Source organism: Ranitomeya variabilis, chromosome 2 (genome assembly GCF_051348905.1).
Source record: "Ranitomeya variabilis isolate aRanVar5 chromosome 2, aRanVar5.hap1, whole genome shotgun sequence".
Classification (NCBI taxonomy): domain Eukaryota; kingdom Metazoa; phylum Chordata; class Amphibia; order Anura; family Dendrobatidae; genus Ranitomeya; species Ranitomeya variabilis.
The window spans coordinates 681,963,938-681,990,055 of record NC_135233.1 but is presented as its reverse complement, the minus strand read 5'-3'; the positions used below and the strand labels follow the sequence as shown (position 1 = coordinate 681,990,055).

At 41.7% G+C, this 26,118-nt stretch overlaps 1 protein-coding gene across 5 annotated transcripts in view; it reads left to right on the top strand.

Moving 5' to 3' along the window:
• EYA4 (EYA transcriptional coactivator and phosphatase 4) overlaps positions 1–26,118 on the top strand; it is a 533,493-nt gene that overhangs the window by 69,701 nt on the left and 437,674 nt on the right. For all 5 annotated transcript variants that reach the window (XM_077289339.1, XM_077289336.1, XM_077289340.1 and 2 more), the window contains exon 2: positions 20,789–20,883. In XM_077289339.1, coding sequence (XP_077145454.1) covers positions 20,851–20,883 — 33 coding nt within the window. In that variant the 5' untranslated portion in view covers positions 20,789–20,850. The remainder of the gene's footprint in view (positions 1–20,788; positions 20,884–26,118) is intronic.

Genomic DNA, 26,118 nt, shown 5'->3' with positions numbered 1-26,118 from the left:
AAATCTACGTCACTTGTCTCCCTTAAAAAAACAGAACCCGGCCTTGCAACGCCACTAATTTCTGTTGGCCCAGGAGAAGCTTCCTCATTAAAAAAGTACTCATCCCCATCATCCTCCTCGTCCTCCTCCTCGCCCGCTACCGCGTCCTCTACACGGCCCTGACCAGACAATGGCTGACTGTCATCAAGGCTTTCCTCTTCCTCTGCTGCAGACGCCTGCTCCTTTATGTGCGTCAAACTTTGCATCAGCAGACGCATTAGGGGGATGCTCATGCTTATTATGGCATTGTCTGCACTAACCAGCCGTGTGCATTCCTCAAAACACTGAAGGACTTGACACAGGTCTTGTAGCTTCGACCACTGCACACCTGACAACTCCATGTCTGCCATCCAACTGCCTGCCCGTGTATGTGTATCCTCCCACAAAAACATAACAGCACGCCTCTGTTCGCACAGTCTCTGAAGCATGTGCAGTGTGGGGTTCCACCTTGTTGAAATGTCGATGATTAGGCGATGCTGGGGAAGGTTCAAAGACCGCTGATAGTTCTGCATACGGCTGGAGTGTACGGGCGAACGGTGGATATGCGAGCAAAGTCTGCGCACTTTGAGGAGCAGGTCAGGTAACCCCGGGTAACTTTTCAGGAAGCACTGCACCACCAGGTTTAAGGTGTGAGCCAGACAAGGAATGTGTTTCAGTTGAGAAAGGGCTATGGCAGCCATGAAATTCCTTCCATTATCACTCACAACCTTGCCTGCCTCAAGATGTACAGTGCTGAGCCATGACTGAGTTTCATTCTGCAGGAACTCGGACAGAACTTCCGCGGTGTGTCTGTTGTCACCCAAACACTTCATTGCCAATACAGCCTGCTGACGCTTACCACTAGCTGTCCCATAATGGCACACCTGGTGTGCAACAGTGGCAGCTGCGGATGGAGTGGATGTGCGACTGCGGTGTGTGGACGAGCTCTCGCTTCTGCATGAGGAGGAGGAAGAGGAGGAGGGGGGGCGAACGCCTACAGCCAACTCTTTCCTTGACCGTGGACTAGGCAAAACTGTCCCAATATTGCTGTCCCCTGTGGACCCTGCATCCATCACATTCACCCAGTGTGCCGTGATGGACACGTAACGTCCCTGGCCATGCCTACTGGTCCAGGCATCTGTTGTCAGGTGCACCTTTGTAGTCACAGACTGCCTGAGTGCATGGACGATGCGGTCTTTAACATGCTGTTGGAGGGCTGCGATGGCTTTTCTAGAAAAGAAGTGCCGACTGGGTAGTTCGTAGCGTGGTACAGCGTAGTCCATCAGCGCTTTGAAAGCTTCGCATTCAACTAACCGGAAGGGCATCATCTCTAATGAGATTAGTCTAGCAATGTGGGCGTTCAAACCCTGTGTACGCGGATGCGAGGATGAGTACTTCCTTTTCCTAACAAGAGTCTCATGTAGGGTGAGCTGGACTGGAGAGCTGGAGATCGTGGAACTAGCGGTGGTGCCGGTGGACATGGGTGACTGAGAGAGGGTTGGAGATGGTATTCTTGCCGGTGCCCTACATGCAGTGTTTCCTACTACTAACCTGGTGATTCCCTGACTGCTTTGGCCTGGCGACGAAAGCTGCACAGATACTGCAGGTGGTGTGGGAAATGGTCGGCTTACAGGGAGGGAAGGGATGTAGCGTTGCTGACTAGCTTCATTGGCCGAGGGTGCTGCAACCTTTAGGGACGTTTGGTAGTTAGTCCAGGCTTGCAAATGCATGGTGGATAAATGTCTATGCATGCAACTTGTATTTAGACTTTTAAGATTCTGACCTCTGCTTAAGGTTATTGAACATTTTTGACAGATGACTTTGCGCTGATCATTTGGATGTTGTTTAAAAAAATGCCAGACTGCACTCTTTCTACTATCGGATACCTTTTCAGGCATTGCAGACTGAGCTTCTTTAACCGGATGGCCACGCTGTCCTCCAACTGGTTTTGGTTTTGCCACGCGTTTTTGGCCAGATACGGGCCCGGTAGATGGAACCTGTTGTGATGTTGATGCCTGCTGCGGCTCCTCCTCCTCCGCTTCAGAACTACTGCCGCCTGCACCCTGTTCCCCCAATGGCTGCCAATCGGGGTCCACAACTGGGTCATCTATGACCTCCTTTTCTATGTCGTGTGCGATTTCGTCTGTGTCACCGTGTAAGCCGGTGGTATAGCGTCCGTGACGGGGCACCATAGTCTCCGCTGGGTTTGATTCTGCCTCAGTACACTGCGAGGGCAATGTTCTGGTCTGAGTCAAAGGAACAGCATAGTAATCTGGCTGTGGCTGTGCATCTGTGCACTCTATGTCCGATTCAACTTCTAATGGACATGGCCTGTTAACTGTTTCACTGTCTAACCCAGGAACGGTATATGTAAAGAGCTCCATGGAGTAACCCGTTGTGTCTCCTGACGCATCCTTCTCTCTTGTTCTGGGTGAAGAAGACAAGGAAGCGACTTGTCCCTGACCGGGAGCATCCACTGATGATACACTGCTCTGACATTTGGCACTTTGCGAGGAGGAGGCGAAAGAGCTAGAGGCAGAGTCAGCAATGAAAGCCAATACTTGTTCCTGCTGCTCCGGCTTCAAAAGTGGTTTTCCTACTCCCAGAAAAGAGAGCGTTCGAGGCCTTGTGCAGCCAGACAACGAACCTGGCTCAACAACTCGATACTTAGGTGCTGTACTGCTTTTACCACGACCACCTGATGCTCCACCACCACTACCATCATTACCAGCTGACAATGACCGCCCACGGCCACGACCTCTTCCACTAGACTTCCTCATTGCTTGCAAAACGTAACCAAAGTAACACTATTTGTTACTGTAAAACAACTTATAAGGTGAACTCAAACTTCTGTAGGATTTATATATACCTTTATAGGTGCCTGACACTGAAAGGAAAATCAGGCCCAATGTTACACACTAGGTTTTCTGTGGCCCAATAATTTGAGACAGATGGCACACACAGGCCCAGCACTCAAGCAGAAATGCCAATCTTAATCTCCCACTATTTTTTTTTTTTCTGGGAGAATTTACCCTAAAAAAAAAAAAAAAGGCCCAGTATTACACAGTGTTTTCAGTGGCACACAATGAGAGAGAGAGATGCCACACACAGCAATGGCACGGAGGCAGACTTGACAATATTTATCTCCCAATAATTTTTTTTTTTTTTAAAAGGGAGAATGTACCCCCCCAAAAAAATGGCCAACTATTACACAGTGTTTTCAGTGGCACACAATGAGAGAGAGATGCCACACACAGCAATGGCACGGAGGCAGACTTGACAATATTTATCTCCCACTAATTTTTTTTTTTGGAAAAGGGAGAATTTAGGAAAAAAAAAAAAGGCCAAGTATTACACAGTGTTTTCGGTGCCACACAATGAGAGAGAGATGCCACACACAGCAATGGCACGGAGGCAGACTTGACAATATTTATCTCCCACTAATTTTTTTTTTTGGAAAAGGGAGAATTTAGGAAAAAAAAAAAAAGCCAAGTATTACACAGTGTTTTCGGTGCCACACAATGAGAGAGAGATGCCACACACAGCAATGGCACGGAGGCAGACGTGACAATATTTATCTCCCACTAATTTTTTTTTGGGAAAAGGGAGAATTTAGAAAAAAAAAAAAAAAAGGCCAAGTATTACACAGTGTTTTCGGTGCCACACAATGAGAGAGAGATGCCACACACAGCAATGGCACGGAGGCAGACTTGACAATATTTATCTCCCACTAATTTTTTTTTTGGAAAAGGGAGAATTTAGAAAAAAAAAAATAAAAAGGCCAAGTATTACACAGTGTTTTCGGTGCCACACAATGAGAGAGAGATGCCACACACAGCAATGGCACGGAGGCAGACTTGCCAATATTTATCTCCCAATAATTTTTTTTTTTTTTAAAGGGAGAATGTACCCCCCCCAAAAAAATGGCCAACTATTACACAGTGTTTTCGGTGCCACACAATGAGAGAGAGATGCCACACACAGCAATGGCACGGAGGCAGACTTGACAATATTTATCTCCCACTAATTTTTTTTTGGGAAAAGGGAGAATTTAGAAAAAAAAAAAAAAAAAGGCCAAGTATTACACAGTGTTTTCGGTGCCACACAATGAGAGAGAGATGCCACACACAGCAATGGCACGGAGGCAGACTTGACAATATTTATCTCCCACTAATTTTTTTTTTGGAAAAGGGAGAATTTAGAAAAAAAAAAAAAAAAGGCCAAGTATTACACAGTGTTTTCGGTGCCACACAATGAGAGAGAGATGCCACACACAGCAATGGCACGGAGGCAGACTTGCCAATATTTATCTCCCAATAATTTTTTTTTTTTTAAAAGGGAGAATGTACCCCCCCAAAAAAAAATGGCCAACTATTACACAGTGTTTTCAGTGCCACACAATGAGAGAGAGATGCCACACACAGCAATGGCACAGAGGCAGACTTGCCAATATTTATCTCCCTGCAGTAATCTCAGGAAAGTATGGCAGGCAGCTATAAAAAGGACTGCTGCACACAAAAGTGTGGACAAACACACAAGATAGCTGTGCAGAAAGGAAGGAAAAACAGGATTTGTGCTTTGAAAAAAGCAGTTGGTTTACACAGCGGCGTACACACAAAGCAACACAGCTATCAGGGAGCCTTCTAGGGCAGCCCAATGAGCTACAGCGCTGAGGGAAAAAAAATGTAGCTTCCACTGTCCTGCAAACAAAAGGTGGTATTGGACAGTGGAAATCGCTACAGCACAAGCGGTTTGTGGCTTTATGTACCCTGCCTATCACTATCCCTGCTTCTGACGAAGCGGCAGCAACCTCTCCCTATGCTCAGATCAGCAGCAGTAAGATGGCAGTCGGCGGGAACGCCCCTTTATAGCCCCTGTGACGCCGCAGAAAGCAAGCCAATCACTGCAATGCCCTTCTCTAAGATGGTGGGGACTGAGATCTATGTCATCACGCTGCCCACACTCTGCGTCCACCTTCATTGGCTGAGAAATGGCGCTTTTAGCGTCATTGAAACGCGACTTTGGCGCGAAAGTCGCGTACCGCATGGCAGACCCCACACAGGGATCGGCTCGGTTTCATGAGACGCCGACTTTGCCAAAAGTCGGCGACTTATGAAAATGAACGATCCGTTTCGCTCAACCCTAGTGATCAGCAGATGTGACACGGACCGGACAAGTGACGGTGAGGATCGTAGAGGCCGGAGATGTAAGTGCAAGGATTTTTTTCACCTATTGATGACCCTTTATGGTTCAGAAAAATTGCAGCCAGTAGTTGCTGAATATGTGCAGAAGCAAAATAAAAGCAGTTTTTTGTAAAATTAAAGAAGAATTAATTTCTGCTTGAATTTATGCACTCATCTCTAAATAGAAGTAACATTTCTGGCCAAAAACCATACCATTGACATGGAAGCAAAGCACTATACATGAAACATGTAAAAATGAAAACTTAGTTGCAGAAAAATACCGGTGCTCCAGACTGATGAGTCAAAATGTGAAATAATAGACAAAGATATACATCACTCTGTGTAATGTGGTGCTCAGATAGGACACCACTCCATAAACAATGTAATAGCAAGTGGGAGCAGGTGTAGAGTATTCACCAGCTTGCACCTGTGCAATAAATAAATACAAAAATTAACCTGCAGCCCCCTCTATTTTTGACAACAAGCACAGGCAAAACTGATATTTCTGTGCTGCAGCTCTCAGTTGTCAGCTTTATCTTCGCTGGTTATCAAAAATAGAGGAGCATCTCTTTCTTGACAACCAGCCAAGCTAAAGCAGACAGCTGGGGGCTGATATTCTCAGTCTGGGAAAGGGTCATGGATATTGACCCCTAAGCCTAAAAATAGCAGCCCTCAGTGGCCTCAGAAAAGGCTATTAGATGCGCCAATTCTGGCACTTTGGTCAGCTTTTCCCACTTGCCCTGATGTGGATGGCAAGTGAGGTAGTATTTGTGGCATTGATCTCAGCTTTGCAATGTCAGCTGTCATCAATCCCTCAGGTTACTAATGGAGATGCATCAATAAGACGTCCCCATTACTAACCCCATAGTAAAATTGAAATAAAGGCACAGCAAGAATAAAGTCCTTTAGTTGAAATAAAACTCTCCACCCTCTTTTATTCATTTATTTTAAAAATAAAGATAAAACACCATATTCCTGACCTCTCCAATGAGAAGATAATCCATATGTGTCCCAAGAAGATCTAGATGGTTTGGAGAGCAGTCACATCAGTGATGCGACCATGAACAGAGCATGAGAAGAGCTGCCTGACTGTGACATCACTGAGGTTACCTTCGATCACAGGCAGTTCTTCTCACACTCTGCTCAGTAAATTCCAACTTTTGTGGAGAGCGGTAGCATCACTGACAAGTACAGTAACATTCAACCCCAAGGTAACCTTAGTTCACAATGCTCATGTGTCCAGCAACTGGAAACTACAGTAACCTTAAAATGTCACTCAAAGTTTCCCATGAAGTTTCCAGGCCTCACAGCTGATGGGAGACCTTGTGGCTCTGAACTATGGTAACCTGAAAGTTTACCTGAGTGCTGAGTGCAAACTCGCTGGCGTTCGTCAGTCCCACAAATATTACCCCACTTACCATCACACCAGGGCAAGTAGAAAGAGCCGAACAAAGCACCAGAATTGGTGCATCTAATAAATACGCCTCTTCTGGGGTGGCTGGGGGATGCTATTTTTATTCTAGGGAAGGCAATATCCATGGCCTCTTCCCAGTCTTAGAATACCAGCCCCCCACTTTCTGCTTTAGCAAAATTGGGGGGACGCCACTCCATTTTTTTAAATTATTAATTTAAATAATTTAAAAAAGGGTGTAGGACCCCTCTATTTTTGATAACCAGCCAAGAAAAAGCTTACAGCTGGGGGCTTTTTTACCCTCGGTCACAGCTGCTGGCCCACATGTTCTCATCTCTATGATAACGTGGGAACTGCAGCACTCTGACAGCATTAACAAACTGACCGCCAATAAAAGCCAGTGTTTCTTGCGTTGTCACGCAGAGGACAGTGAGGGAAACACTTGATGTTCGGGCTTCCCCTTCATTTGAATGGGGTCAGGGTTTGGGTTTGAGTTTGGGTACTGTTCTGGTACCTGAACCAAACTTTTTGAAAATGTTCGGCCGAACCTTCCAGACCCAAACATCCACAGGTTCACCCATCTCTAGTGATGATATGACCGATATAGATGCCTGATCTCAACATCATCTGTCTGTAATTGCATATTTTTCCGCAAGCTTACATCCACAAAACATTTGTGATTAATTCTCCAAGATGTTTGTGACAACCTCTCTGCCAAGTTCCTTCAAAAACTGTGTAAATAAACTGAGAAAAACTGATGCTTTGATGCTATTTTGAAGGTAAAGGCAGTCGCACAAAATTTTGATTTGATTTACAATCCTCTTGTGTTTACTTACTTTGCATTTTGGATAAAAGACAACAACAAATTGACACACTGACGATCACAAATATTTGTTGCCTAAAGCAGCTGGGAGTTGGGTAGGTTCCATGTGCCAACCTATCAGATAATTGAAAATATGGGAATAATGTTTAAATCCTACACTATAGCTCTTGATAGTAGCAAACGTTTTATATATCAGAGCTAAAACATCCTAGAAGGCCAGTACAGCAAGAATCAATGTAAAGAATAGCACTGTTTAAAGATCTCCTTATAACATTGCAAGGTGACTGACTGTATATAGACACAGTCAAGTAGGACCTAGCATGTGAGAATAGACAAACCAAGAAACTCACACCAGTTACTGGTGGTAAGTAGTGCCTGCATGTGAATATATACAGGTGTAATAGTAAATTGGAGTCACTTACTGTGTCAGATCAGTTGCAGCTTCCATCCTCACTGTGCACGCTGGTGAGGTTCAGCTTCTGTGAGCGGTGTGTAGCAGGAGCGTCCTCCCGTTCACAGGGTTACCCACGGCTTGCCAAGGTACCGAGACACGTGCGCTCCATCCGGAAGTGGCAAAGCTGACTGGCAAGATGAGCAATGGGCGTGCCAAAAAGGTGATGTCATAGATGCAGAGCTACAAGCTACATAGAGCAGCCAAAAACCCCAGATCATTTCAAAGGAGATGCGGTCCTTCTTCATTAGGGATAGGAGTGTGTCACTTCTCGGTACTTTGGCAATCCATGGGTAACCACGTGAACGGGAAGATGCTCCCGCTACATGTGAGAAAAAAGAGATATGTTTCAGCTTCTTTGAATCCAAAAATGTAATAGAAAATGCTTCTTAAAAAACATGGCAATGTCAAAGTTCACATGGCAAGATAGAGTTACTAGGGATGAGTGAATATACTCGTTACTCGAGATTTCCCGAGCATGCTCGGGTGACGTCTGATTATTTTTTAGTGCTCGGAGATTTAGTTTTCAATGCCGCAGCTGAATGATTTATATCTGTTAGCCAACATAAGTACATGTGTGGGTTGCCTGGTTGCTAGGAAATCCCCACATGTAATCAAGCTGGCTAAGGTTAGTTTTACACTAGCGTTTAGCCGAGCTGCGGAGGGATGCGGACTTCCTCCGTGAAGCTTCAACCAGTGCCGTGCCTCTTCATTCAGCTCCGCCTATGGCTGCATGCGGCATGTGCACCCTATCTTTATCATTGGGTACACAGGCCATGCTACTGTATGCAGATGCCTCCGCATGTGTCATTTTGATGGTGCAAAGACCTGCGCCAAATGCAACGAGTTGCAATTTCGCGTAGATGTCGCACCGTCAAAACGACACATGCGGAGGCATCCGCATACAGGGGCATGGCCTGCATACCCAATGTTAAAGATAGGGTGCACACGCCGCATGTAGCCGTAGGCGGAGCTGAATGAAGAGGTGTGGCAGTGGGCGGGGCTTCACAGAATATGTCCGTATCCCTTCGCAGCCCGGTTAAACGCTAATGTGAAACTAGCCTTAGAGATGTAAATCATTCAGCTGCAGTGAGGAAAACTAAATCTCCGAGCATTTAAAAATACTCGGAGGACACCCGAGTGTGCTCGGGAAATCTCGAGTAACGAGTATATTTGCTCATCACTAATAGTTACACGTTTCAAACGCTCGAGGCATCCTTTATCAACCTCGAGCGTTTGAAATGTGTAACTATATCTTGCCATGTGAACTTTGCATTTTCTAATACATTTTTGGATTCAAAGAAGCTGGAACACATCTCCTTTTTCTCATCAGTACTACACGTGTGACCGCACGAGTTCCATCCTTCAGCAAGCCATATGCCGCTGTGGGTGAGCTGGTTCATTCTTTTTTCACCTACTACATACCGCTCACTGGAGCTGAGCCTCACCAGCGTGCACAGTGAGGATGGAAGCTGCAACTGGTCTTACACAGTAAGTGACTTCACTTTAGGCCGTTTTCACATGTCCTGATATTTCCGGTACCGGTAAAAATAGTACCGGAGATATCCGTGTCCGTGTGACACATCCGTGTGGCACACGTGTGGCAACCATGTGCCACCTGCATGCTGCATCAGTACCACACGGACGGCCGCTGGGAAGCAGCTCTAAAATAAGCGCTGTTCTCCTGTGTGTGGTGCGGAACGCCGCCCTCATCCATTGTCCCCTGCTCTGCTGGCAGCAGCGCGAGCAGGGGCCAACGAATGAAAGAAAAAATGAAAGTGGGGTCCCCCTATATTTTAAAACTAACTTGGCAAAACTCACAGGTGCAGGCTGCTATTCTCAGGCTGGTAAGGGGCCATGGATATGGGCCCCCCAGCCTAAAAACAGCAGCCCACAACTGCCCAGAAAAGGCGCATCTATTAGATGAGCCAATTCTGGATCTTTGCCCGGTTCTTCCCACTTGCCCTGTAGTGGTGGCAAGTGGGGTAATGAGGGGTTAATGTGTTAATCAAACACCACACAGTAAGAAAAAGTCTTTTAATGAAATAAAACAATATACACAATTTTTCCACCTTTATTATTCTGCCATTCCAAGTGAAGCCCTCGATCTCCTGTAAAAAAGTGTCAACATAATAAACCAACAATATACCCACGCCTGTCCAGTGTACAGTCAGTCCCATGCAGTAATCCATATCTGGGGAATGTACAGTTTACAACCAGGAGCGCTAGGAGTGCGACCACTCCCGGCTGTAAACTACTGGGAAATGAATTAAAATAAAATATAGAGGGACCCCATATTGTTTTTTTTCTTTCATTCATTGTGCCCTGGTTGCTATGCTCGCTGGCAGAGCAGGGGACAACGGATGAAAGCCTTGTTCAGCACCACACGCAGGGGAACAGTGGCTAACAGTAGCGCTTCTTCCTCGCAGCCATCTATGCACAGTGTACACTGTCCTCCGTGTGCATGTGTGCAGGATGTTTTGCTGCCCGTGTGTCCAGGTAAAAAGGGACATGTCTGCCTCTTTTGCACACGGATACATGGTTTGTCAAGACACACTGACATATGCATAGACCCATTCATTTGAATGGGTCTACGTGTGTAAGTGTCTCCGGTACGTGAGACGACTGTCACTACATATACCAGAGGCACTGACATGTGAAACCGGCCTTACTATTCACCTATGTTAAACACACCTGCATATATTCACTTGCACACACTACTTACTACCAGTAACCGGTGTGAGTCTCTTGGTTGATCTATTCTCACTTGCTAGGTCATACTTGACTGTGTCTATGCACCTTACTATGTTATAGAGACATCTTTATTCAGGGCTATACTTTACATTGATTCTCACTGTTCTGCACTTCTAGGATGTTTTTACTCTGATATATAGAACTTGTGCTACTATCAGGAGCTATAGAGTTGGAGTTTAAACATTATTTCCACTTTGCATTTTGTTAATTGATTTAAAAAAATTACTAACTCTTCTACTTTTATTTTTTAAAGCATTTTTAATTTGCAGGACTTTTTCAACTCCTGCCTAAAACTTTTGCACACATCAGTGTTTGCCATTAAATCAGGATATGGCATTATCAGGAATGTTCTTTTTAATTTCAATACTATATTATATGCTGTATTTGGCAGTAAATACCACTAGATAGAATACATATAAATGGAAATAAAGGAGAATATGCTTTGATTCCATTGTACACCTGGGTCAAGGCTCAGAATATGCAGCACATTTATATATAACATTCATTATTAATGTCACTGACTTGATGTACCTAAATAAATTGTCCATAATCTACCTATAAAAAAGACAGCTTTGAGAGAAATATCTCCCTTAAAATTTATACCTATACTTTGGTTTTAAGAAAATCAGAACATTAAGAAATATAATATATAAATTAACAAGAAATTGTGGTGAATTATTGGGGGGAAAATGAGGAAAGTTTATTTAATTTCCAGTGAGAAATATTTTCCTACAGAGAGGTGCACTACATTGCACAATTATTAGAACACTGTGAATTATTGTAAAACTCTAATAGCATTGCTTGTTGTTTTAATGGATTGCTCTTATAAAAACAGCTTTGGAGGCCCACTTAAAAACTGAACTTTCCAAAGAGCAGAATGTTTTTATTAAACAAATTACTTCCATGGGAAGGAACAAATTTAAGATTTATAAGTGGAATGTACTTATAGCAAAAAATAAAGTTTGTTAAAACAAGGTATAAAAGAACACTTCAACTGGTCTGTTTAAACATACTATGATACATTGCATAATATGTACAGTACAAAGATGTATATACTGGAGATGAACAAAGTTCTGACCAAATGAAAGAAGTTTGCCAATAAATATGCTAACAAAATGCAGCATGAAAGACATTTTATTTATAGAACAGACAATAATATGCAAATTTTGCTATGATCCATTTACTTCTGGCCAAGAGATGCTCAGGGCATAGCTATAATGGGTCAAGGGGTTGCAGTTGCATCTTGGGCCTAAAGTCTACAGAGGGATAATAACCTATCCTTTTGGCCTATAGAAGAAGACTAATGCTTTTAGAGAGATTGTCTGGAACTTTATCATTGATGACCTTTCCCTTGGATTGGTCATCAATGTCTGATTGGTGAGGGTGCAACATCCGGCACCCCCGCGATTAGCAATATCCTGTGTCGACATTGGCAGGAACTGGTCAATTACAGTGCTGAACAGCTCCATCAACTGTATAGTTGCCGTAGCTAAGTATTGCACATCTGCCACATATTCAAACACAGTTTTAAAGGTAAACTCAATTAGCTGGGTCATAAAAAATCTCGGTAAAAGAGGAAAATTTGAGGAACTCAATAGATGACACAGAATTTATTTTTCTGTGTAATCCTTTTATAAAATACATGGAAAAATGATAAATAATTTAAAAATTTTGTGACACACAGATAGTGCCTTATTCGATGAATTCTTTAGATGATTACAGAGTCTTCTGGACTATACTGTACTACTGTACTATACTGTGCACTAGAAATAAATGGATCAATCTGCTGAGAATTGACTAAGTAAAGTTGGAAAATTTGCAAAAAAACTTTACAAAAAACGGTTCCAGAACCATTACTCACAATGCTGAAGATTGTATCAACCAGAGAACATGTTCATAACATTAGTTGTGGCAGTGATGGTTTAATCATAATGCCTTGGCTGTTATCACAACACATGTTCCAGCAGAGGAGGGACTATCATAGAGTCATAGAGACCAGGGGCTGATTAAGAGTTGTCAGGGCACCTGGCAGTTTAGAAGGCGTGCCCCCCGGAACCCAACGTATCTTGTGACATGTCACGTGATCCCCTTTGATAGATCATGTGATCAAGTGATTTGCCATGCCGCACAAATGTTTCCTTTATGTACAGCATTTTACATAACACAATGCTATATAAAATAGAGCAAGGATGAGAGAATAATTTAGATGCCGTGAATGTTGAAGAGGCCAAACCAGTACGCTGAAATTAATTCTGCTCCATGTTAATATTAGCATATTAATAATAATTATTTTTTATATTAATCAGGGCAGAGGCAAGGGTTGCTCCGAGGCAGTGGATTACCGGGACGGGGGAAAGTGTGAATTCATTTATTGTGATAGATAGATCAGGTAGGGAAGGTGTGTGAGATGGAGGAAAGATAATTAGTTCTGTTTTGTTCACATTGAGTTTGAGAAAGTGAGAGAAGAAGAAGGAGGATATGGCTGATAGACACTCTGGGATTCTGGAGAGCAGAGAGGTGACATCTGGGCCAAAGAAGTAGATCTGAGTGTAATCGGCATATAGATGTACTGGAAGCCATAGGACTTTATGAGTTGTCCCAGGCCAAGGGTATAGATTGAGAAGAGAAGAGGTCCTAGGACAGAGCCTTGAGGGACACCAACAGAGATGGGGCGAGATGAAGAGGTAGTATGGGAGTAGGAAACGCTAAATATGCAGTTGGCAAAGTATAAGGAGATTCAGGATAGGGTGAGGTCTTTGACACCAAAGGAAGAGAGGATCTGTAGTAGGAGGCAGTGGTCAACTGTGTCGAAGGCAGAGGACAGGTCTAGAAGGAGGAGTATAGAGAATTGTCAGTTAGCTTTGGCTGTAAGTTGTTCGTAAGTTTGGTCAGGGCAGTCTCAGTGGAATGGTGGGGACGGAAGCCAGATCGTAGGTTGACGAAGAGAGAGTTAGATGCAAGGTGAGAGGAACGTTCAGCATGGACATGCTGCTCAAGTAGCTTGGAAGCAAATGGGAGCAAGGATATGGGGCCGTAGCTGGACATAGCGCTTGGGTCAAGGGAAGGCTTTTTGAGGATAGGTGTGATGGTGGCACGTTTGAAAGCAGAGGGGAAGGTGCCAGAAGTTAGTGATAGATTGAAGAGATGAGTTAGGGACGCGAATAGTGTAGTGGTGAGGTTGGGAAGGAGGTGGGATGGGATGGGGTCCAGTGCACAAGTGGTGTGATTTGGAGAGAAGATGAGCAAGCTGTCTGTCCTTCAGTGAATTTGGAGTGGGAAGTTATGGGGTTAGGGCATTGGTCTGGCAGTTACACTATAGATTCATTCATTGAGAGGTGTAGTTTGTAAAATGGCGTCACTCATGGGGAGTCCTGCTGTTCTGGCACCTCAGGAGGCTCTCTCAGTGGGTCATGGCACCCTCAAACCATAATAGTAAAATCTGCATTGTGATATGGCACTCCTTCCCTTTTGAGCTTTGCACTGTGCTTCAAAAGTAGTTTTCACCCACACATGGGGTATTGGCACACTAAGGAGAAATTGCACATAAATTCTGGGGTACATTTTCTCCTGGTACCCATGAAAAAATAAAGAATTTGGGGCTAAAAGAAACATTTTGCAGGAAAAATGTTTTTTTTTTTTTATTTTCATAGTACTGTTATAAACTTCTGTAAAGCACCTGGTGGCTCAAGATGCTCACCACACATCTAGATAAGTTCCTTGAAGGGTCTAGCTTCCAAAATGGGATCACTTGTTGGGGGTTTCTACTGTTTAGGCACATCAGGGGCCCTCCAAAAATGACATGGCATCAGCTCTCGATTCCAGTGAATTTTGTGTTAAAAAAATCAAACCTTGCTCCTTCCCTTCTGGGTCTTGACGTGCACCAAAACAGTGGTCTTTCTCCACATATGGGGCATCGGCGTACTCAGGAGAAATTGCGCAACAATTTTTTAGGTCCATTTTATTTTGCTTTGTTAAAATAAAAAATTGGGTTCTAAAAGATGATTTTTGTGGAAAAATTAGATTTTTAATTTTCACAGCCTTATGTTATAATTGTATGTGAAGCACCTGGGGGTTCAAAGTGCTCAACAAACATCGAAATAAGCCCCTGGAAGAGTCTCGTTTCAAAAATGGGGTCACTTGTGGCAGATTTCCACTGTTTAGGCACATTAGGGGCTCTACAAACGCAACATGGCATCCGCTCTCTTTTCCAGCCAATTTTGCGTTCAAAACCTGAAACCGCGCTCCTTCCCTTCCGAGCCCTGCCATACGCCTAAAGAGTGGTCTTCCCCCACACATGTGGTATCAGTGTACTCAGGAGAAATTTCACAACAATTATTGTGGCTCATTTTCTCCTGACACCCTTGAGAAAATATAAAAAAATTTGTGTCCGAAGTTAATTTTTTGAGAAAAAACTTAAATGTAAATGTTTTCCTTCCACATTGCTTCAATTGTTCTGAAGCACCTGAAGGGTTAATTAACTTTTTGAATGTGGTTTTGAACACCTTGAGGGTTGAAGTTTTTAGAGTGTTGTCACTTTTGGGTATTTTCTGTCATATTAGCCCCCAAAGTCACTTTAAATATGAGGTGGTCCCTAAAAAAATGGTTATGTAAATGTTGTTGGAAAAATGAGAAATTCCTGGTTAACTTTTAACTCTTATATCTTCCTAACAAAAAAAGGTTTCAAAAATTGTGCTTATGTAAAGTAGACATGTGGGAAATTATATTTATTAACTATTTTGCGTGACATAACGTTCTGATTTAGGGGCATAAGCATTAAAAGTTTGAAAATTGTGATATTTTCAAAATTTTTGCCAAATGTAAATTTTTTTCACAGATAAAAACAAAAAATTTTGAAGAGCTTGTACCACTAACATAATGTACAATATGTAATGAGAAAACATTCTCAGAATCAGTGGGATCCGTTGAAGCGTTCCAGAGTTATAACCACATAAAATGACAGTGGTCAGATTTCAAAATTAAGGCCTGGTCATTAATCTACAAAGTGGCTTGGTCCTTAAGGGGTTAATAGCCCAATTTAACATACCCATGAGGAGCAATGCAGCTGGCTGTTGCTGCAGCTTTCTTTTTGTGCATGTGCATGCCTAGTAAAGTAATTGTTTAGGGTTGCAGAATTTATGTTAAAGGGGTGGGGGAGTCTTGAAACCAAAAAAATAGATATAAGAAATGGAAAAAGGTTACATTTTTGCATAAATGTATTACAAGTACAATTTCACATGTGTAAGAGAAACAACAATACTGTTGGCAGTTGAATCAACTTCCTTTTCGTGCATGTACCTACCAACCGACAAAACCTTCATAGTTACACTTTTTTTCAGGAGTGAGTGAGATGGTGGTAATAATGTTTTTTAAAAAATAGATATATAACTTTTACTTTTTGCATTCCTGTTTCAATATTTCAATTTGGTAACTTTACACCCCACGACTATACTGTGGGCAGTTGCGTTATTTTTATGCCATGTTCCTAACTTCAGCCATTTGTTGTTATGTCATTCTTTTGGGGCAGAAAGGATTAATCTGCTTACAATTTTTTTTTTAAATAATGTATTAATCTAAATTAAGACGTTTAACTGTGCCGGTCTGTTTTTGCATACTTGTTTAAGTTGTCAAATTGCAGACACATCACAATCATATTAAGGGTAATTTTTGTTCAATTAGCCTTTTTGGATATCACAAGTAACCCTACCTAGCATTTCTCATTGATTCCATACTTTCCTACTATTGGATAAGTGTGGCAAAAATATTATAAACATTATAATTGGGTCCAAAGTGTATGTTAAAGGAAAAAGTGCAACTGGCAACGGACTTGGCAGCATGACAGCAAAAGAACATAAGTCATTTAATCAGAATAGTATTATGTTACCTCTGACAGTGACATTATCAGTGTGAGTTAGTGTGCTGCACAGTCAATACCTTCCACCAGTTGGAAACAAAAACTTTGAAACAGAATACTATAAATTCTGTTAATCACGACTCAATTAATTTAACTTGTTGACCACTAACCAACAGTACTCAAGAGACTAAAGGTACCGTCACATTAAGCGACGCTGCAGCGATAGCGACAACGATGTCGATCGCTGCAGCGTCGCTGTTTGATCGCTGGAGAGCTGTCACACAGACCGCTCTCCAGCGACCAACGATGCCGAGGTCCCCGGGTAACCAGGGTAAACATCGGGTTGCTAAGCGCAGGGCCGCGCTTAGTAACCCGATGTTTACCCTGGTTACCAGCGTAAAAGTAAAAAAACCAAACAGTACATACTCACCTGCGCGTCTCCCAGCGTCTGCTTCCTGACACTGACTGAGCTCCGGCCCTAACAGCACAGCGGTGACGTCACCGCTGTGCTTTCACTTTCACTTTAGGGCCGGATCTCAGTCAGAGCAGGAAGCAGACGCTGGGAGACGCGCAGGTGAGCATGTACTGTTTGTTTTTTTTACTTTTACGCTGGTAACCAGGGTAAACATCGGGTTGCTAAGCGCGGCCCTGCGCTTAGTAACCCGATGTTTACCCTGGTTACCAGTGTAAAACATCGCTGGTATCGTTGCTTTTGGTGTCAAACACAACGATACACGGTGATCGGACGACCAAATAAAGTTCTGGACTTTATTCAGCGACCAGCGACATCACAGCAGGATCCTGATCGCTGCTGCGTGTCAAACTAAACGATATCGCTAGCGAGGACGCTGCAACGTCACGGATCGCTAGCGATATCGTTTAAGGTACCGTCACACGAAACGACTTTGTAACGATATCGCTAGCGATCCATGACGTTGCAGCGTCCTCGCTAGCGATATCGTTTAGTTTGACACGCAGCAGCGATCAGGATCCTGCTGTGATGTCGCTGGTTGCTGAATAAAGTCCAGAACTTTATTTGGTCGTCCGATCGCCGTGTATCGTTGTGTTTGACACCAAAAGCAACAATACCAGCGATGTTTTACACTGGTAACCAGGGTAAACATCGGGTTACTAAGCGCAGGGCCGCGCTTAGTAACCCGATGTTTACCCTGGTTACCAGCGTAAAAGTAAAAAAAACAAACAGTACATGCTCACCTGCGCGTCTCCCAGCGTCTGCTTCCTGCTCTGACTGAGATCCGGCCCTAAAGTGAAAGTGAAAGCACAGCGGTGACGTCACCGCTGTGCTGTTAGGGCCGGAGCTCAGTCAGTGTCAGGAAGCAGACGCTGGGAGACGCGCAGGTGAGTATGTACTGTTTGTTTTTTTTACTTTTACGCTGGTAACCAGGGTAAACATCGGGTTACTAAGCGCGGCCCTGCGCTTAGCAACCCGATGTTTACCCTGGTTACCCGGGGACCTCGGCATCGTTGGTCGCTGGAGAGCGGTCTGTGTGACAGCTCTCCAGCGATCAAACAGCGACGCTGCAGCGATCGACATCGTTGTCGCTATCGCTGCAGCGTCGCTTAATGTGACGGTACCTTTAGTGTGACGGTACCTTAAGGAAATTATTTAGCAAGAACAACTTATTTCAGCTGATTTACTGGATGAAATGGAAAGTCAGGAATTGAATTTGAATATCATGGGAGAGGGGGAGATAACGTACATGATTCAAACACCTAGCTGTGTTGTTGGCTCTACAAGCTGTGGTTGGAGGTGTGCTGACATTCCATCTCCTAATGAGGATCTCTGGGACACTTGTGGACACTGGAACTCTGCTGCATGCTAATCTACACTTGCAAGGGAAATAACAGAGAGTGAGACTCGGAACCAGGTTGTGCTTAATGTTGAACTTAATGTTTACTCTGACCTGCCGTGTCACCCGCAGTGTCTCCTGCCTGTGTACCTGCAATTGTGTAAAGCCTTTTTCCCTGTGGCATACTTGTATGAAGTAATAGAAGCAAGTTATGACTAAACCTCTGTCTACTGTGTCTTCCTCGCACCCAAGCACAAGACTCTAAATAGACTGTGTACAATACATTACACTGTCATTACATGAAATGGTGTCACCAGCTCACATGGGGAAAATAAACTGACCAGCAAATTGAGCAAAGCTCCAGCAGTCCTCCTTCTTCTCATGATCGATTTTCTGGTAACCAGTTAGGACTCACAAGTAGTGCCTTGTCAAAGTTATTAGTCCTATCACGGTACTCATCTATTATTTTACGTACTCTTAGGGTATGTCTCCACGTTCAGGATGGCCGGCGGTATCGCCGCAGCGGCGAAGCCGCTCGGCGCTAAGCCCCGCCCCCTTTCTGGGACGCGATCATGCCGGATGTGTTAACTCTTCACATCCGGGATGATCGCTCTGTCCCATAGGGCCCTGTGATATGCCTTGCGGGGACGCTGCGTCCCCGCAAGGTGTACGGACATGCTGCGATCTGAAAAGACGCGCAGCATGTCCGGAGTCGCAGGGCCGCCGCGTGCGGGTTTCCACGCATAGTGGAGACGGGATTTCATATAATCCCCTCCACTATGCTGGAACATCTGGACGCTGCTTTTTTGACGCTGCAGCTCTGCGCAGCGTCAAAAAAGCAGCGTTTCCTGACCGTGGAAACATACCTTTTTATTGTGTTGTCAGGTCTCCTTTTGTGTGCTCAAGAAACATCCATTGAGTTTTTTATTTGTAATGAAACTAAACAGTACTAATGAAATTCATGCATGCAGCCATAATGGAAGATACATAGCCACCATTATTTATTGATAAAACCCCATCTGTGTGCAGTTCTGGACACAAAATGCAACCTTTTTTGTACACTTGGAAAACAAAATTCATCATGTTCCAAGCATCACATTTTTCATAGTCTCTGCTTCATCATTTTTTATTTTTTTTGTGCATGCATCTGGGGTTACATTTTCATATAAGACCCTTTACAAGATAAGGTCCCTCTGTAGTTTTGGGCACAAAATGCTTAAATATTTCCAGAACAAAATTGATAGTGTTGTATGCATCACATTTTTGCTACATTTCTTCTTCTTAGTCTCTTTGTGAAAGTAATCTTTTTTGTGCCTGCATCTGGGATGACTTTTACTAATAGGACCTTGTGCATGAAAGTGCGGTGAAATTTAAAAAAAAAGTGCAATCCCACTGCTGTTTTTTTTTATTTATTTTTTTAATTTTTTTGCTATGTTCACTAAATACTAAAACTGACCTGCCATTATTTTCCTCCAGGTCAAAACGAGTTCACAGACACCAAATATGTCTAGGTTCTTTTTTAATTAAATGGTGAAAAAAAAAGATTAAAAATTTGTAAAAAAAAAAAAATGCAGCCATTTTCCGAGACCTGTAGCATTTCCATTTTTCGTGATCTGGAGCTTTGTGAGGGCCTATTTTATGTGCAGAGCTGACATTTTTATTGATACAATTTTGGTGTAGAAACAATGACTTGATCGCCCATTATTGCATTTTATTGCAACGTAGAGGCTACAATAAAATCGTAATTCTGACGTTTTTAATTTTTTTCTCATTATGATGTTTAGCAATAGGCTTAATTCTTTTTTATACTGATAGATCGGGCAATTCTGAATGTGCCAATACTAAATATGTGTATATTTTATTTTTTTATTGTTTTATTTTGAATGGGACCAAAGGGAGGTGATTTGAACTTTTATATCTTTTTTTATTATTTTATTGTTTTCTAAAAGATTTTTTTTTACTTTTTGCTTCAATAGTCTATTTGGCAGATTAGAAGCTGCAGTACTTTGATTGCCTCTGTTACACATCAGATCATCTGTGTGTAGCAGATATGCTCACCTGCTATGAGCGCCGATCGTGGGACAGCGCTGATAGCAATCTGATAATGACAACCGCTGCTTGTCATGCCAACCCATCGGTGACCCACGATCATATGACAGGGTCAACATTGGGCGGAGCCAGTGATGCGCTTCCTGTAAGAGCAAGTTAAATGCTGCTGTCAGAGATTTAAAATGGCATTTAACTAGTTAAGAGCTGCGGCTGGATCGAGATTCTACTTACTTACATTGGGCAAACATTTAGTGACTTTTTAAAGCAATTTACTCCATAATTCTTATAAAAATGCTGTCATGAAACAAAGCATGGCTGCTTACTAAACAAGACCGAAATAACAGTTATTCATTTTTGGTCACCCTGTGAATTTAGGCTTCTCTGTTCTTTGAACAACCACTGAGTAAAATGTATTTTCTTGTCCTCTCTCATTTCAGGAATAATACTGTGTTTACAAGGTGAGATCACTTAAAAATTTGGACCTTCTAGATAAACCTTAATGGACGACGCTCAAGACTTGAATGAGCAATCAGTAAGTACTCAACTACAAATGCTACAGTTTCAGTGGTGTTAATTGGTAATTCTTATTATGTAGAAAGGAAAAAAGTGAAAAATCCATGCATTTCGAAGTACCATGTTTTTTTTGTCCTGAAGAAGCAGTATGATACTCAAGAATATGTAGACAAAATCAAAACCAAATAATATCCTAGTGTGGACCTAGCTTTATCTTTATCTACCAGGAGGGTGGATTCTCCACTTTTTTCCTTTCTGCACAACGCAAATTGGTCTCTGTGGACCTGCAGCAGCTGGGACTACATGCCTTCTTAATGTTGTGTTATCACAACATAAACAGGTTAGCAGAACCTTTATTAATTTAATTGAAGTTTAACCAGATAAGACCCTATTGAGTTTTTTCTCTTCCTTAGCATGTCAATTGGTAATTCTTGACATTTAGCAAAAAAATGTTTTAACTGTGTTTATTCTTTAGAATCCATGTTAAATACTTTGTATTTCTCTAGGCAACATTTTTTATGCATTGGCCAGAAAATGTTTAACCCTTTTTAATACTAGGATATGTTGAATCGTTTCACTCTTCTAGAGATCCAGCAATGTCAGACACTATAAAGATACTATCTTGGAAAAGCCCAAGTGCTATTTTTTAATTTAATTACTCAGAGGATTTCAATAGGCTGCTGGGCAAGTGGGTAGCATAGCACTAGTCCTGAACACTGAATAAAGAGGGACCCGGCTCCTGTAGGGAACATAATATGCCCATGCCTTGTTCTATTAATTTGCACTGTATTTCTAAAATATCTTATGTTTAGCATTTGAAGCATTTTCTATTTAGAAATGTGACATTAAGAAATATTTTTCAGCAAAACTCTAAATTAACTTGTGCCATTATTTTGCATTATGTACAAAAATAATTAATATGAAGACAATATTGAATTATTTGTTGAACTGTACCTAAAATCAGTAAGCATTACCATGTTGGTCCCCATCCTGCCTCCTTCATTAAAAATAAAGTATGTACTAGTATTAAGTAGCAGCAAATGAAAGGGCTGGTTAGCCAAATATTGATTTAACTTTTCCATCTTGCCATGGTTGCTGCCATAGCAAAGACATTAAGGTTTTCCCACAAAAAGCATTTTAATACATGGATTCCCAAATTCCAAATTCTAAGAGCCCCAAGATCCATTTTGCTACAAAGTGAAAAACAGCTGTCTACATTTAACAACCTCATGTGAAGGTCATACTTTGTATTTTGCTGATTTTTCTACAATATTGCATGGATTTTTAGGGTTTGCAAGCTTCCAAAAATGAGAACAACGTATAACGTATAAGTACTGTTACAGTCTTGAAATTAATTTGCATTTCTTTTAAGGGGACAAAATATGAAAGATGTCACATAAGGTTCGTTGATGTTGTTTCTAGAAGCTGTACTAGGAACATCTACTTAGTGGTTGATTAGAACTACTATCATAACCGATATGCAACATTGCTGCTGCTACACTGTGCAAAATGTGATTCTATTTGTACCAGTTGCATAATAAATTTACATTTTTCAATTTCTTTTATTTGTCTTTATAGCAAGATTGTGAAAGTGATTAGGTATACTAACCTGCTATATTTTATTAGTTGAGTTTCAGCCTTTTTTTCCCCCGCTGTTTGTTTTCTTGGGATTAACCAGGAGCAATTTCTGCAGATCGTATTTTCTGTATATCAATTGTATTTCTATTACCCAAACATCACACCATTAAGGTTTGTTCTATTGTAATACAAGATTAAGATTTGATAAATACCCACGTTTAGTCCGTGATGGCTTGACAGGTTGTTGTAGTTTCCTGCTGTAATTTCATCCTGTGAATCTCTTGTGTTTTTTTGTTTGTTATGGTGTTAAGAAAGCATTAAACAATGGACTAAACAGATGGCATTAAAATGTTTGATTTAGTTTATAAAGACATATACATCATCCAATCAGGGATTATTTACTCCTTCATTAAATAATGCTAAAGCTTTTAACCCACTTTACTGGTGGTACTGCAATTACAATTTAACCCCTACTACAAGAATGATCACACTGAATGTCGCTTGAATGTTATTATATTAACGTGATATTCATGATTTACTATTAGTTTTATTTGTAACCAGAAGAAAATTTACGATGGTGTGACCTTTTTTTTATTCTATTTTGGTTTTACACCTATTTAGTCAATAAAAACTTTTATCCTTAAATATGGGTGGTTTCAGGTTCTCCTTGAGGAGATCCAAGTGGTGTATATGACTTCATGGCCCGATTTATCAAAGCTTTGTGCTAGAATTATATCATAAAAACTTTCGAAAGTCGGAAAATTTAGGCTCATCTTGAAGTGGTACCAAAATGTTGCAACTTTTGGCGTCTTCACGCAAGTTTCACAGGTCTGCCAAAATGGTGCGCGGAGAGGGTGAGACGCCACAACTCGTCTAATTCATGACAAGCTGTGATGTTTCCTAAGTTTAGAAATCTCACTCCAGTACCTGACTAAAGTGAGGTTTCTGGTGTAGCATATGGAGGCGTGTGTCACTCATCAGATTCTCCAGATTCATGGAGAGGCATGAACTTTTTTCATGAATCAGGAGAGTCTGACTGCAGAAGGTTTCCTCATTAATACTGGCATGAATGACAGTCTTGAAGAATCAGGCACATAATGTTTACATGAAATGTTACTTGGAAAATTAGTTCCTCCATTGAAATCTATTAAATATTGGCTAAAGTAGACACACACAAGTCTAAAAAGAAATTGAAGATAAAGGATTTCCAGCTCAGTCAATCAGGGGGGACTCTCACAGGGACAATAAAAGATGAGAGCATGAAAAGCAATAGCCATTTTGGAGTTTTTCAGCTTAGGGATAGGAGGTCAGAACGCACAACTCATCATTACAGATAGGGGATATATAGGTTGAAATTTGATTGTGGTGTACATAAATGCTGAAAAATAGGGAAAATGGGAATGGTAGTCTCATTCTCTGAATAATAATATAAAGATTCAAGTTACAGGGAGGTGCTGTACCTGCAGAGTCAGCGTGACTGTGAATTGATTGATCTGTGATATACAGCCCCTTTACGACAATATTTTTTTCTTTGTTGAAACTCTTCAAACAAGAAGGGCAGTTTAATACCCCTCTGTCCTAATTTTGTGCATGTATTAAAGAGTTCAAATGGGTTTAACACATTAACAGTGTGTTATACATGTCTTTTCCAGGCAATTGGAAACTATGCAATATTGAGATTTACCTTGATTTTGGGGGGTAAAAATGAGTGAAGCTTTCAAATTTTAATTTCAAGAGATCCCTATATGTCTATTGGCCAGTAATCGATTATACTGGGATCATGGTATGGTTTCTAAAAGAGGCAGAAATCTTGTTGATTATTTCAAATCGAAATGAAGAACATGTTGTAGTATGAAAATGTCATGCTGTGAATTATTCATTCTTTTGCTGGTTTAATATGTTAACAATGATAAATACCCATGTCTTTGTAAGTGTATTGCTTAGGTATATTGCATGTCATTTCTAGAAGGTTGTATATCGGAAGCAATAGCTGGGAAGCAGACCTCCATGTCTAGACTGTGACAGATTTGGCTTGCAGCCCAGAAAATCTAGACTTTAGTTATGAGAGCAAACGTGTAATTAGAAAAAACTATTTATCAACATAGGTTTACTCATACATTGTCAGCTGTGTCGATATTTCCATATCCAATTTGATTATACCTTATATTTAATTAGCCCCTAAGGTTTTCCTTTTATTGTTTAATTATTTATTTCCCAAAGTCTGTTTCCTTCCTTTCCTGCCGTCTCCCAAGTTCCTCAGATATACTTGTTGGAACAGGAATTTGTCCTCTATTCAGCTTTCCACTTTCGGTACGCCAGATGTTGGAAGCGAAATTTACAATACAGCGCAGAATAAGCCACACATCTGAATGGAGTGGATAAGTGGCGGTTTCATATTCATTTAATGCAATAATAAGTCACTGTTATAAAATGTTTTGGTTCATTTGGGAAAAGGGTTAAGTGTAGGATCCAAATGATGCTTAACACTTGTGCACCCTGCCACAAATTATTGAAACATAATTAGTACCTTTTTATGTATCCCAGATGGATTGCAGAGAAGGCTTTAAGTAACTGACTGTGATGAACATTGGACGCTCCATATAACCGGTCACTGTTTTCAATTCTTGCTTAATGTGCCAGTATAGCACTTTATGATGCACACGTGTATCTCAAAGCTTCCTGTGGCTGTGCCTCGGTGCTGCAAATGAACAATACAAAAATGTCATTATTTTGACTTACTTGAATAATCATTTCAAAATGGAAGCAGGACCTTTGGAGCTTCCTTGCTCAACACTAAATGGCAATTTGTTTAGAATCGGATAGATTTCAATCATTTTTTTTCTTTTTACTAAAGCTAAGTATTCCAAAATAACACATTATTGTTATTTTTTCTCTTGGAAATAATATATATGATCATGGTGTGACTCAGCTGCCAGTCAGCCCATTGTTGGTGCATTTATTTTCCAGACATAACTATAGGGAGTTGTTGATTTTCCAAAAACAATACGAATAGCATTTGTGCATTTACTGAATGAGTACACATTTGCACAGCTATTTCATGCATGTGCATAAGGTAAAAAACCCAAAACAAGCACATATTTTCTTTACAGTTGAATAACTTATGACACTGTTTGCCTGTACTTCATCATACAAGGATTACATTAACCTGATGAGGTGGACCCACCAAGCCTAGGTTCAGGTGGGTAAACTGTCCCCAGGAATCAGCTGGCAGGTTGGCACACGAGGAGAGAGGACAAGGAACGCTCAGGAGTCTGCAGGGTAACAGGAGTAGCAGCAAAAAGCACAGTGGCCACAGGACCAGGAGAGAAACAAACTAAAGTGTCGAACAACAATCTAAATATATAGGTGTATGTCCTATTGGGCCTTAAATAGGTCTACCAAGGTGATGTCACACACAGGGCAACCTGAAAAGCCCACGTGGAACACAACATAGCTCAGCAGACCGGAGGGAAGGGAGCAAAGCCCAGACCAGGAACAGGAGTGCAACAGCATTGATAGCCTTCTTTTAGTGGTATATGTTCTGAAATCCTCCTGATGTTTACATCAAAGAAGAGTAAAGTCAAATTTTAAGGAGGATCTTACATATATATAATTTACAGGAGCTTTTTAACCTACAAATATAGGCTCTCATTCGTCAACGTAGAAAACTGACATG